This window comes from Eretmochelys imbricata, chromosome 1, assembly GCF_965152235.1.
Source record: "Eretmochelys imbricata isolate rEreImb1 chromosome 1, rEreImb1.hap1, whole genome shotgun sequence".
Taxonomy (NCBI): domain Eukaryota; kingdom Metazoa; phylum Chordata; order Testudines; family Cheloniidae; genus Eretmochelys; species Eretmochelys imbricata.
In genome coordinates, this window is record NC_135572.1 from 184,877,279 (window position 1) to 184,890,501 (window position 13,223).

At 39.6% G+C, this 13,223-nt stretch overlaps 1 protein-coding gene across 2 annotated transcripts in view; it reads left to right on the forward strand.

Annotated features, from left to right (window-relative positions):
* Nucleotides 1–326: 326 nt before the first annotated feature.
* The window catches only part of CADM2 (cell adhesion molecule 2), a 164,068-nt gene continuing 151,171 nt past the window's right edge, over nt 327–13,223 (forward strand). For both annotated transcript variants that reach the window (XM_077807278.1, XM_077807279.1), the window contains exons 1-3: nt 327–366; nt 5,462–5,599; nt 10,684–10,854. In XM_077807278.1, coding sequence (XP_077663404.1) covers nt 327–366; nt 5,462–5,599; nt 10,684–10,854 — 349 coding nt within the window. The remainder of the gene's footprint in view (nt 367–5,461; nt 5,600–10,683; nt 10,855–13,223) is intronic.

Consider the following 13,223-nt stretch of genomic DNA (forward strand, 5'->3'; position numbering starts at 1 on the left):
TTTTGAGACTATCCAAAAACTGTTCAAATGTTGTAATTCCCTCAAAGGAAAAAAATAACATCATAATCTATATTTAACTGGTCTATGTCCCCATATAACTGATTTGTAATTAAAAATGTTCATTAGACTGCTGCATTTAAACCTATTGAATAACATACTATACTGTATTAATGTAATATTTTGTATCTTTAACATATACATTTTGTTTTCCAGCCCTGAGGGACAACAGGATTGAGCTGGTTCGAGCTTCATGGCATGAACTGAGCATCAGCATCAGTGATGTGTCTCTGTCAGATGAAGGGCAATACACCTGTTCTTTATTTACTATGCCTGTCAAAACTTCCAAGGCTTTTCTCACTGTTCTGGGTAAGTATAGCTGGCTGAGAATACCAAAGTGAAATGAGTTAAGAGAGGAGTTCTAAGACTTCTCAAATCTTGGTAAATATTTCTAGGGTGAATTTTCAGAAAACGTAGCAGAAGATGCATGTAAAACACCCTCTCTTACTTTCTCTAAAGATTGCTTGACTTGAACCATGCCAAGAAATAGCAAGCCCCTTATTATGTGTGAAGTGGCAGGACCATGAATTACAGTGCACATCAATAGCACCACTGAGTGCTCCTTAAAATGGACATAACCTCTATATCCCAAGCACCAAAGGGGTTAACAGGGTGCATGTGTTCATCTCCTAACAATGTACTGTATAGTGCAAAGGAGACAAAACCAGAGAGCGTGAAATCAAAAAGGGCTTTAAAGGCTCATAGTTTTTCCTTAGCTATGCATTTTTTTGGCTCATTCTATTTTCTTTTTTCCTCTACAAAGTGCATATTTTCCCTGAAGCTTCTTGTATGCTTCATCCTCTAAATGCTCTGCCATTTTCCCCAAAGGTTAGACACACACACACACACACACACACACAATAGATTTATAGAGATGCCCAAAAAATAATGTTTCAGTTCCAAGCTTTATGTGATTCTGTCAATGTCAGTCGCCCAATCAGCTGAAATTGCTATAGTTCATTGAAAGACACGTGTGTACTTAACAAGTGATATGATTTTAAAGATTGATTTTTGTTTCCATTTTGTTTTGTTTTGCTTTTTATATATAGAAAAGCAGGCAGTTGAATTTAATAGGACTAATGCAAGATGTTCTCTGGGCTAGTACTATTAAAGTTAATCCAGCCAGGGAATTGGTTTTGTGCATAGGATATGAAATATGCCTCTGTGAGTCCCACTGAGTCTATTTTACAAAAATCTTCACAAGTTTGCCATTAAGGACAAAAAATATCCGCTCAAAGCAAAGTATTTTGGGATAACAAATGCCTAAGAGTTAATTTTTTTTCTGTAGAGACCCATCTCCAGATCCAAAGAATAGATGATTAGTCAAATTCAACCTATTAAATGGCAGTGGGACACAGATAAAAGGGTGTTACAAAAGTAAAAAGCCAAACATCTAATCAGTAGCTTCTAATCAGGGTGACTTAATTTTTTATGGTCTATTTTGTTTGGTTGGTTGGTTGGGTTTTTTTTTTGTTTGTTTGTTTTTTTACATGACTGCTTTCCAACATCATCTGTTTTCTTTCCAGTGAAAAGACAGCAGCAAGGTTTCAGAAGCATCTGTCTCACAATAATTTTATTTGTCTATAAGAACTTGCATTTGAAATTCTTCTAAAGATGCCCCTATCTGAGAGTAACATTCTTTTTCTTTCTTTGTAGTTTATTCCATGCCATCATTTTAATCAGAAAGATGATTTTATGCAGAAATATTCTTTCTATTCATTGGTCTGATTTGGATTAGAAGATTTTAATGTACAGGGATTATTAAAGATGCCATTTCATGCCTCTGAAAAGTAGGAGTAGTTTTATTACAGAATCTACACTGTGATGGGTGCTGTTGTTTGTGTTTGGAGTAATGTTTGATTGTGTGCCGTGTTTATCAGTTTCCTTTGGAAAAGGAGAGACATAAACAAACCAAACTGCAAGATGCAGAGCACAGAGTGGAATTTCAGTGACTGGTCCCTTTATCCAGGAATCGGAGTAGCAGCCGTGTTAGTCTGTATCTGCAAAAAGAAAAGGAGGACTGGTGGCACCTTAGACACTAACAAATTTATTTGAGCATAAGCTTTCATGAGCTACAGCTCACTTCATCGGATGCATGCAGTGGAAAATACAGTGGGGAGATTTTATATACACAGAGAACATGAAACAATGAGTGTTACCATACACAGTAAAAAGAAAAGGAGTACTTGTGGCACCTTAGAGACTAACCAATTTATTTGAGCATGAGCTTTCGTGAGCTACAGCTCACTTCATCGGATGCATACCGTGGAAACTGCAGAAGACATTATATACACAGAGACCATGAAACAATACCTCCTCCCACCCCACTCTCCTGCTGGTAATAGCTTATCTAAAGTGATCATCAAATTGGGCCATTTCCAGCACAAATCCAGGTTTTCTCACCCTCTGCCCCCCCCCCACAAACTCACTCTCTTGCTGGTAATAGCCCATCCAAAGTGACCACTCTCTTTAAAATGGCAGGTTTCAGAGTAACAGCCGTGTTAGTCTGTATTCGCAAAAAGAAAAGGAGTACTTGTGGCACCCCAGAGACCAACCAACCCATTTGAACATGAGCTTTCGTGAGCCACAGCTCACCTCATCGGATGCACCCGATGAAGTGAGCTGTAGCCCACGAAAGCTCACGCCCAAATAAACTGGCTAGTCTCTAAGGTGCCACAAATACTCCCTTTCTCTTTAAAATGTGTATGATAATCAAGGTGGGCCATTTCCAGCACAAATCCAGGTTTTCTCACCTCCCCACCCCCCTCCAAGAACCACACACACAAACTCACTCTCCTGCTGGTAATAGCTTATCCAAAGTGACCACTCTCTTCACAATGTGTATGAAAATCAAGGTGGGCCGTTTCCAGCACAAATACAGGTTTTCTCACCCCCCCACCCCCCCCACCCCCCCTTTTTTTTTATTTTCAAAAAAACACACACAAAAAAACTCACTCTCCTGCTGGTAATAGCTTATCCAAAGCGACCGCTCTCCCTACAATGTGCATGATAATCAAGGTGGGCCATTTCCAGCACAAATCCAGGTTTTCTCACCCCCGCACCCCCATACACACACAAACTCACTCTCCTGCTGGCAATAGCTCATCCAAACTGACCACTCTCCTTACAATGTGCATGATAATCAAGGTGGGCCATTTCCAGCATAAATCCAAGTTTAACCAGAACGTCGGGGGGGGGGGGGGTGGGAGGGTAGAAAAAAACAAGGGGAAATAGGCTACCTTGCATAATGACTTAGCCACTCCCAGTCTCTATTTAAGCCTAAATTAATAGTATCCAATTTGCAAATGAATTCCAGTTCAGCAGTTTCTCGCTGAAGTCTGGATTTGAAGTTTTTTTGTTGTAAGATAGCGACCTTCATGTCTGTGATTGCGTGACCAGAGAGATTGAAGTGTTCTCCTACTGGTTTATGAATGTTATAATTCTTGACATCTGATTTGTGTCCATTTATTCTTTTATGTAGAGACTGTCCAGTTTGACCAATGTACATGGCAGAGGGGCATTGCTGGCACATGATGGCATATATCACATTGGTGGATGTGCAGGTGAACGAGCCTCTGATAATGTGGCTGATGTTATTAGGCCCTTTGATGGTGTCCCCTGAATAGATATGTGGGCACAGTTGGCAATGGGCTTTGTTGCAAGGATAGGTTCCTGGGTTAGTGGTTCTGTTGTGTGGTATGTGGTTGTTGGTGAGTATTTGCTTCAGGTTGGGGGGCTGTCTGTAGGCAAGGACTGGCCTGTCTCCCAAGATTTGTGAGAGTGTTGGGTAACGAGAGTGATCAGGTAAGGTGAGCTATCACCAGCAGGAGAGGAAAAAAAAAACCTTTTGTAGTGATAATCAAGGTGGGCCATTTCCAGCAGTTGACAAGAACATGTGAGGAACATTGGGGGTAGGCGGTGGAAAATAAACATGGGAAAATAGTTTTAGTTGGTATAATGACACATCCACTCCACTCCCAGTCTTTATTCAAGCATAATGTAATGGTGTCCAGTCGCAGAACACTTCAATCTCTCTGGTCACTCGATTACAGACCTAAAAGTTGCAATTCTTCACCAAAAAAACTTCAAAAACAGACTCCAATGAGAGACTGCTGAATTGGAATTAATTTGCAAACTGGACACCATTACATTAGGCTTGCATAAAGACTGGGAGTGGATGTGTCATTACACAAAGTAAAACTATTTCCACGTGTTTATTTCCCCCCCCCCCCGTTCCTCACACGTTCTTGTCAACTGCTGGAAATGGCCCACCTTGATTATCACTACGAAAGGTCTTTTTTTTTTCTCTCCTGCTGGTGATAGCTCACCTTACCTGATCACTCTTGGTACAATGTGTATGGTAACACCCATTGTTTCATGTTCTCTGTGTATATAAAATCTCCCCACCGTATTTTCCACTGCATGCATCCGATGAAGTGAGCCGTAGCTCATGAAAGCTTATACTCAAATAAATTTGTTAGTCTCTAAAGTGCCACAAGTACTCATTTTCTTTATCCAGGAATGAAAATCTGTGAATTAATTGAAATATTCCAGATGTAAAGGGTAAACCTAATCCGTATTCTGAGAGCTTTTAGAATCTGTGGAAAGATATATCCCCTCAAAATAAGTAATTTCTGTGTGTTACTAAGCCTGTCATTGAATATAACTAAATATTCTCAATTTTATTCACAGTTCTTTATTTTAAAAATCTCCCTCCATTCCTCAAAACATAACCCTTGCCATCTCTAATGTTCTGAGTAGGTTGTTTAATGGGCATAGGACCTGATCCAGAGCTCACTGAATCAATGGAAGAATTCCTGTGAATTCTGTGTGCTTTGGATCGGGCCCATTATTACTATATATTAGTTAAATCTGAAAAGGAAGGATTTTTTTGTCTTTCTTTTTTCTCTCCTTTTGTGTTAGGATTCCCTGAATTCATGCTGGAACTGTCTGTTAAAATGCAGCTGGATCAGTTTGGATTTTGTTCCTGGTTGTGTTTCATTTTAACAAGAGTAGTTAATATATTCCACGCCTCCCACCCAAAATAATCTTCTTAAAATACAGATATCCACTCTATATCTAGCAATAGGAAGTCAATCTGAACTTGAATATAAAGTATGAGAAAAGCTGGATTGGTTTAAAGTGAACATACAAAACATGTTCATTTTCTTCGATTAAACTCAAGTATGGTTCAGATTCACTGGTCAGTTTAAAATAGAAAACGGAATTCAGTGACACTTGTTGTTAGGTCTGTCAATCATTAAGTGAATAAACCTATCTGTTATTTCTTTTGGCAATTGACCTCTAATAGGTTAACCTTATCAACTGACAACCCTCTGGTCAAAGGCTTAAAGTAGCTGATTGGCAACATGCTGTATCTTTTATTTGTTTGATTGTTTGTTAGGTGTTCCTGAGAAGCCACAAATTAGTGGATTTACTTCACCAGTTATGGAGGGAGAGAGGATGCAGCTAACCTGCAAGACCTCTGGTAGCAAACCAGCAGCTGATATCAGATGGTTCAAGAATGACAAAGAGATTAAAGGTATTGAAAAACATTTACATGTAATTATGTGTCAACATCAAAACTAAAGCATTTAATGGGATAGAAGATTGCATGGAATAGTATCACTTTCATTTTTATAAAAAGATTGACATTATCTAAATGTGCAAGAATCAATTCTACTATGTAATGTGGAAGAATTGATCAACATTTATCATAATGGCAATATGACTGATTATTTTGCAAAATGTTACAAACTATAATTTTTAATTATAGTTATCTTAAGGTCATAATATCACCTTAGTTGAAATGGATCATAAAATGCTTTACAATAATCTTTAGTACCAGGTTCACGTCTCTATCAGTAACCCACCTATTTTGACATTTGATCCACTTTTGCCTGTTCCCAGAAAATTGGTATTGGTTTATATTGCTGTCATTTTCATCCAATATGCTAAAAGATCAGGTGAATGAATTGTCAGAATTGTGACTGTTTCCATGTAGCTATTGTTTTAAAATCATTCCTTTAATACCCATGTATCTCACGCACTTGTCTGGCATTATGGTTTTTGTTAGTGAATCAAAAAGCTGCTTCAAGCAAAGCTGTGGTGGTAATAAGAGAAACAGTTCAACTTTCTTTGGTATCCACCAGCACAGAGCAATACATAATAAAACAAAGACTAATATACAAAATTAATAAGTTAAAGAGACCATGGTTGGTATCCACAGAAATATGATTTCTTTTAAATGTACCTGTCTTGAGAAGTTTCCAATTCAAAATCAGAAAATTGGATTAGAAAGAGGCATGGACTTTTGGCTCAAGTAGGTTAAAATATACCTGAGTTCCTGGGTCAAGTGAAGATGGGAAGCAGGAAATCAGAAAGTGGAGTCTTTCAGCCTGCAAGAAGGGGTTCTCAAACGTCATTGCACCACGACCCCCTTCTGACAACAAAAATTACTACACAACCCCAGGAGGGGGGACTGAAGCATGAGATCCCCCACATCCTCACCACCTCGGGAGGTGGGGCCAAAGCTAGACCTGAGACTTGTCACCCAGAGAAAAGTAGCACCTTGTGCAATATAATTAAAAGGCAAAATTTGAACACAGGACATAACATACATGCTGTACTATGCCAGCAAAGCTGTCATTCAAAAGAGATGTCGAAGTGCAAGCAGCGCCATCAAAAGATGGAAAATAAACATAGGTAGTGCCAGTATCCTACATGAACTACTGGTGTTAGCAGACATAAGCAAGGGCAACTCATGGCACCAGATTTTTTTTTTTAAATCAGATCTTTCAGGCTTGCACAGTAATTATGCCTTTCCTATTCAGCTGAAATGTAATACCAGCAAAGCAGACGATTTAGGGATTTTGGTCTTAAACTAACACATGGCTTTCTGGGTAGGTACCTAAGGGATGGACATAAGAAAGAAAACTCAATAGAATGGATGAAATAGGTGTTGAAACTGAGGCGGAATAGGAAGTGAAGAAGATACAAATGAGGGAAAAGCCTTGAACGCTTCAGTTTTCTAGGTCTTCTGAAGAACGCATTGCCATTGTCATGAAGGTTACAAATAAAATAACCTAACTACCTTGCAATGGCATCAACAGAAGGTACATTAGCTTTTGTGCACTGGAAAAGGTGAAATGATAAATCTGAGAAAATAGATATGAAATTGTATGCTAATGCACTTGACATTAAAGGTTAGGAGTTCTGCTGTCTGGCACCAGTAAATCCAATTGTGTTACAGTATATTATACACGGTGCAAAAGAACATGAAAACCGAATACATTCAGTTCAGAGAAGGAACCGGGGGAAAAAAAGCCAACCTAAAATGTTGCTTGCATTTCTATTAGCAGAAAAAAGGAATCATCAGCTTGTAAGAGAGAACTGTTTAACTGGCTCGATGTCAAGAATGGGAGAGGCTGTGTGTGAATCATGGCGTTCCATACCTTATATTGGAATGTTCTGCCTCTTATATATGCATCCATATTAGCATAGGGATGTGAAGTTTGGCTTTCTGATCCTTTTTTATTCCTATCTGCTCAATAAAACAACTGACTGTGCCATCCCTAAATGGAGCTTATTAAGAGATTCAAATGTATCAGAAAGTAAATACGCAATACTTATTTGTCACGTAATTTATTACTCACTGCTTTGAAAATGTAACCTTAAATGCGGTTTCAGTTTTCACTTTTCAGAAATATTTTCAAATTAGTTTCCTGATTTTTCCCTGTGTAGTAAAAATAAATAAATTAATATTTTTGCAACAGAATGGCAAATTTAAATGAGGTTGCTAATTTTAATATGTGCAGTGAGATCAGAAATGTGGTACTCTTTTTGGCTTGACAAAACTGCAACTGAAATAGAATTTAACCTTCTCACATTATAATGCAAGGTTAAAGCAAAACCAGATGAAAAATATACAGAAGCCCAAAATACCAGATTTGCCCAGTTAAAATATGGAAAAATATATATTTTAAATAGATAATTGTTACATATATGGGAGGAATATAAGGTTATAATTGGTTGAAAATAACCAATGAGTGATAAATCAGCAAGTTTCTATTGTTTTCCTCCTCAGAGACAAATAATATGGAGCTAACAAAAAGTGTTAAAACAGTCAGAGTGCATATGCAAACAGTGAGTTCCAAGAAAACTGTTTGTCTTCATGGGTGGGGGGGGGGCAGCAGCAGGGGGAAAGGGGAGAGTTCTTGACTTTAAGCTTCATTTCCTCTAATGAATGTGATTCTCAGAAGAAAAAAGTTCTCTTAAATTTAAGGTTTCAGAGTAGCAGCCATGTTAGTCTGTATTCAGAAAAAGAAAAGGAGGACTTGTGGTACTTCAGCGACTAACACATTTATTTGAGCATAAGCTTTCGTGAGCTACACTCGCTGTAGCTCACGAAAGCTTATGCTCAAATAAATTGGTTAGTCTCTAAGGTGCCACAAGTCCTCCTTTTCTTAAATTTAAAAATATTTGGCCATTATAGTTAAATGTATAGATATTTTTGATGATCCGGATACTCAGGGTTTATATAAAAGTACATACATTGACTTATTTTTTCACTGACAGTTAAGGGTCAAGATTTTAAAGAAACAGGCATCTAAAAGGCTCCTAAGGAAGTGGTCTCCATTTTTCAAAAGTGCTGTGCATCCAGCAGCTTCCATTGAAGTGAAGGCTCCCAATGCCTAGATGCTGTCCAAGCTGCAGTTAATTGGAGCTCCTGGGTGCTCAGCACTTTTGAAATTAAGTCTATTTATTCAGGTGCTGTAAAGTTTCACGTAGGATCCAAACTTTAAGCACTTTTTAAATCTAGGCTAAATCTAGGCTAAAATATTTTCCTCCTTTATGATATTTGTTTATTTTAGCAAAACAGCAACCTGGTCATATTGATTTGGGCTAATGAAGGTCTTAAAATTAATTTTTGTAAAGGAATATACTACTGAGATTGCATGTGTCCTGTGTTTCCTAATCAAAGGAAAGGAAAATGCAAGAGGTTTCAGTTTTACAAATCACAGTAAAATCCCATTAGGGAGACGAAAATGACCTAAATAAAATTTCCATGAAAAGTCAATTTTAGAAAGCAGATCTAAAATGTAATCAGCTACATCTTTTTAGATTAAAAATATCTCTGGAATCAGAAAGATGGGCTTTTTTCACTCACTCCAGATAATGTAAGAATCCAGGTAGTTAAGTTATTCTGATTTTTGCTTCAGAAATAATTGTCTTCCCCACCCAGGCATTTTTTTTCCAGTTGGTTGCTGAGCATTAAGCAGATTTCAATTTTTGCTGAGGTGACTATCAAGATTTATGGGTCAGAAAGCTGAGGGAAATATTGACCATGGCTAAGCCAAGCTGTGTCAAGTGGGATCCTGCAGGGATTAGTCTGGGTCCAGTTCTGTTCAATATCTTCCTCAGTGAGTTAGATAGCAGCATAAGAGTACACTTACAAAGTTTGCAGATGATACCGAGCTAGGAGGGCTTGCAAGTGCTTTGGAGGATAGGATTAAAATTGAGAGCGATCTGGACAAGCTGGGAAAATGGTCTGAAGTAAATAGGATGAAATTCAGTAAGGACAAATGCAAGGTACTCTATTTAGGAAGGAACAATCAGTTATACACATACAAAATGGGAAATGACTGCCTAGGAAGGAGTACTGCGGAAAGGGATCTGGGGGTCATAGTGGACCACAAGCTAAATATGAGTCAACAGTGTAACACTATTGCAAAGAAAGCAAACATCATTCTGGGATGTATTAGAAGGAGTGTTGTAAGCAAGACACAAGAAGTAATTCTTCTGCTCTACTCTGCACTGATTAGGCTTCAACCGGAGTATTGTGTCCAGTTCTGGGTACATTTCAAGAAAGATGTGGACAAAATTGGTAAAAGTCCAGAGGAGAACAACAAAAATGATTAAAGGTCTGAAACATGTCCTATGAGGGAAGATTGAAAAAACTGGGTTTGTTTAGTCTGGAAAAGAGAAGACTGAGAGGGGGCATAACAGTTTTTAAATACATAAAAGGTGTTATAAGGAGGAGGGAGAAAAATTGTTCTTCTTAATCTCTGAGGATAGGACAAGAAGCAATGGGCCTAAATTGCAGCAAGGGAGGTTTAGGTTGGACATTAGGAAAAACTTCCTAACTGTCAGGCTGGTTAAGCATTGGAATAAATTGCCGAGGGAGGTTGTGGAATCTCTGTCTTTGGAGATTTTTAAAAGCAGGTTAGACAAACACCTGTCAGGGATGGTCTGCATATTACTTAGTCCTGCCAGGAGTGCAGGGGACTGGACTAGATGACCTCTCGATATCTGATTCTATGATATATTATGTAATTTCTTCCTGCATAGCATCCTTACAGCTTTTCCTATCCATGCAAACAGTTAAAATTCTTGTCCAGGCTCTCAGCAGTTGATTTTGAAATTGCCAAATACACACATAGGAAAAACAATGGCAGTATTGGTTTTTATCAGACAAGTAATGGAATGTCTGGCTATAAAGTGTTTGGGTTTTTTTTAAGCAACTAGGGGAAAAGTTTTAGAAATGGATTTGATATATACCAGAGCTGCCTCTTATTGCATTGTGCTCCCTGAAAATCATTAAGCTACATTTTTTTGTTCTTGCAGATGTCAAATATTTAAAAGAAGAGGATGCAAATCGCAGGACATTCACTGTTAGCAGCACACTGGATTTCCGAGCGGATCGGGGTGATGATGGTGCCGTTGTACGTTGCAGAGTAGACCATGAGTCCTTAAACGCCACACCTCAGATAGCAATGCAGGTTCTAGAAATACACTGTAAGTAATATCTGTATGTCTATCCCTATCCACACACGCTTACATTCTCTGGTTTTGAGAGAAGGTGTACTGTCACTAGACATTTAATAGACATGAAATAAAACTTAAATCATTAATGAGTTCAAATACATACAAATCCCTCTCTTCTAGCCCAATCCTGCAATTCTCCTAGCAAGTCAATGAGAGGTTTCCCATAGTAAGGACTGTGAGATTGAGTCTTTAGTCTGTTTGGCGGAGGAGAGAGGATAAGTGTGTTGGGGGTTTTAAGTCTCACTGGTTTTCTCAGGTAGGTTTTCAACACCAAGACCACAGGTTTATATAGTAGTCACTATTTTGCTTGACAATACCATAGAAATGCAAGCTGATGTTAGCAGTAGAGATTAAATCATCAACTTTGTGCCCTACTAACACAGCTTTGTGTGATGTTCTTCATGTTGGAGCCTAAGAGAGAAGAACCGTATTCATTATTCTTAGGGCTTGTCAATCATGGGGATGTTACATCGATATAACTTTAGTTTGTTCTCATTAAAGTGCCTTGCGTACACACACAATTTTTTTAAAAAATTGAATTATTTGGCACCTTAGGTAGAAGTCATGAATCCTATCTGGAGTAGAAGTAACTCTTCTTTGCAGTGAGTTTGTGTGCTTTAAGGGTTATTTGAATGCATTGCTAATCACTCTGCTTCTAGCATTCCTCTCCATGCTATCCCACACTGTATTGCTTCACACCTAGCTCAGCCTGTCTGTGTACCTGTGTGCCCTCCACTGCTCTAGAGCAGGGGTGGCCAACCTGTGGATCCGGAGCCACAGAAGTTCTTCAGAAGTAAATATGCGGCTCCATGTACAGGCACCGACTCCGGGGCTGGAGCTACAGGTGCCAACTTTCCAATGTGCTGGGGGTGCTCACTGCTCAACCTCTGGCTCTGCCCCCACTCCATCCCTTCTCACCCCCTCCCCTGAGCCTGCTGTGCCCTCGCTCCCTCCCCCCCACCTCCCCAAGCCTCCTGCACGCCATGAAACAGCTGATCAGGAGGTGCGGGGAGAGAGAGGGAGGTGCTGATCGGCGGGGCTGCTAGTGGGTGGGAGGCGCTGTGGGGGGGCGAGGAGCTGTTGGGGGACTGCTGACGTATTACTGTGGCTCTTTGGTACGTTGGTAAATTCTGGCTCCTTCTCAGGCTCAGGTTGGCCACCCCTGCTCTAGAGTCATCTCGACCGAATATTCTCTCTCTAATTAAATGCTGGCACGAAGCCAGGTGTGTCCCTTTTTAATATCAGGTAGTGCTGAGTTCACACACACAGAGTCACATAGTTATTATAACACTGTGCTTGCTTGTGGATGCCTGCAGATCTCCAGGCCCATCTGGAGAATAGTCTCTGGAATGCAGACATCTGCAAGATACTGTCCACGAAAATGGAGGTGAGGAGGCACTCCTAGAGCTGGTCCCAGTGCCAGACCAGATCAAAGCAAAGGAACCCACACCATGGGCACCTGGACTGCATATTTGCAGGTGATGCCATGTGCATTTGCTGTGCATGAGAGCTCTACCAGAAACCATCCAGATAATGCTGCAGACAGGAGCTCTGCCAATAAGTAGAGTATGCTGTATTACTATAAAACTATGTAGGAGTTAAAAGTTGGCTTTTCTGTGTATTGGCAACCTTCTCAGGGTTGCTCATACTTGTAGTTTCCATTCCACTCCTGCACCAGCTGGGAGTATGTCATCCTGGCCGATAGCAGCTCTGCATGTGTTCCTGGTTTGCCAATTGCCTTTTTAAGCAAGACCCTTTTAGGTCTGGAACACGTTTTCTTACAAAGCCCATGCACAGCATCCCTACCTAGCCCTGTCCTGTAAACTCTGGACACCACACCAGACTAGGACCTACCTTTCAGTCAACCAAATTGCAGGCACTTCCCACACCAGCCAGCCTCTTCAGGATGGAAAAGAACAGTTTCAAGCACCCCACCAACAGGAATTTGTGAGCAACACTCTGGACATAAAAAAGTTCCATTGGTCTTGAGTTTGCATTATATTCTTTAACTCTGTAATTCAAGTAATGTTATTTGTTACCTATGTTGTTTGTTAACTCAATACAAAAGATTTGGTACAACTTGGCTGAAAAAATTCACTGAGGAGTAGCTCTCCCTTTAACATCAACACCAACCCCCAGTATCACCCCCTAGTAAAATCAATACACAAGTATATATCAGTCACTTCTTTGATATACAGTATGTTCATTATCCAAAAAGAAAAAGAGTACTTGTGGCACCTTAGAGACTAACCCATTTATTTGAGCATAAGCTTTCGTGAGCTACAGCTCACTTCATTGGATGCATCCGATGAAGCTCACGAAAGCTTATGCTCAAATAA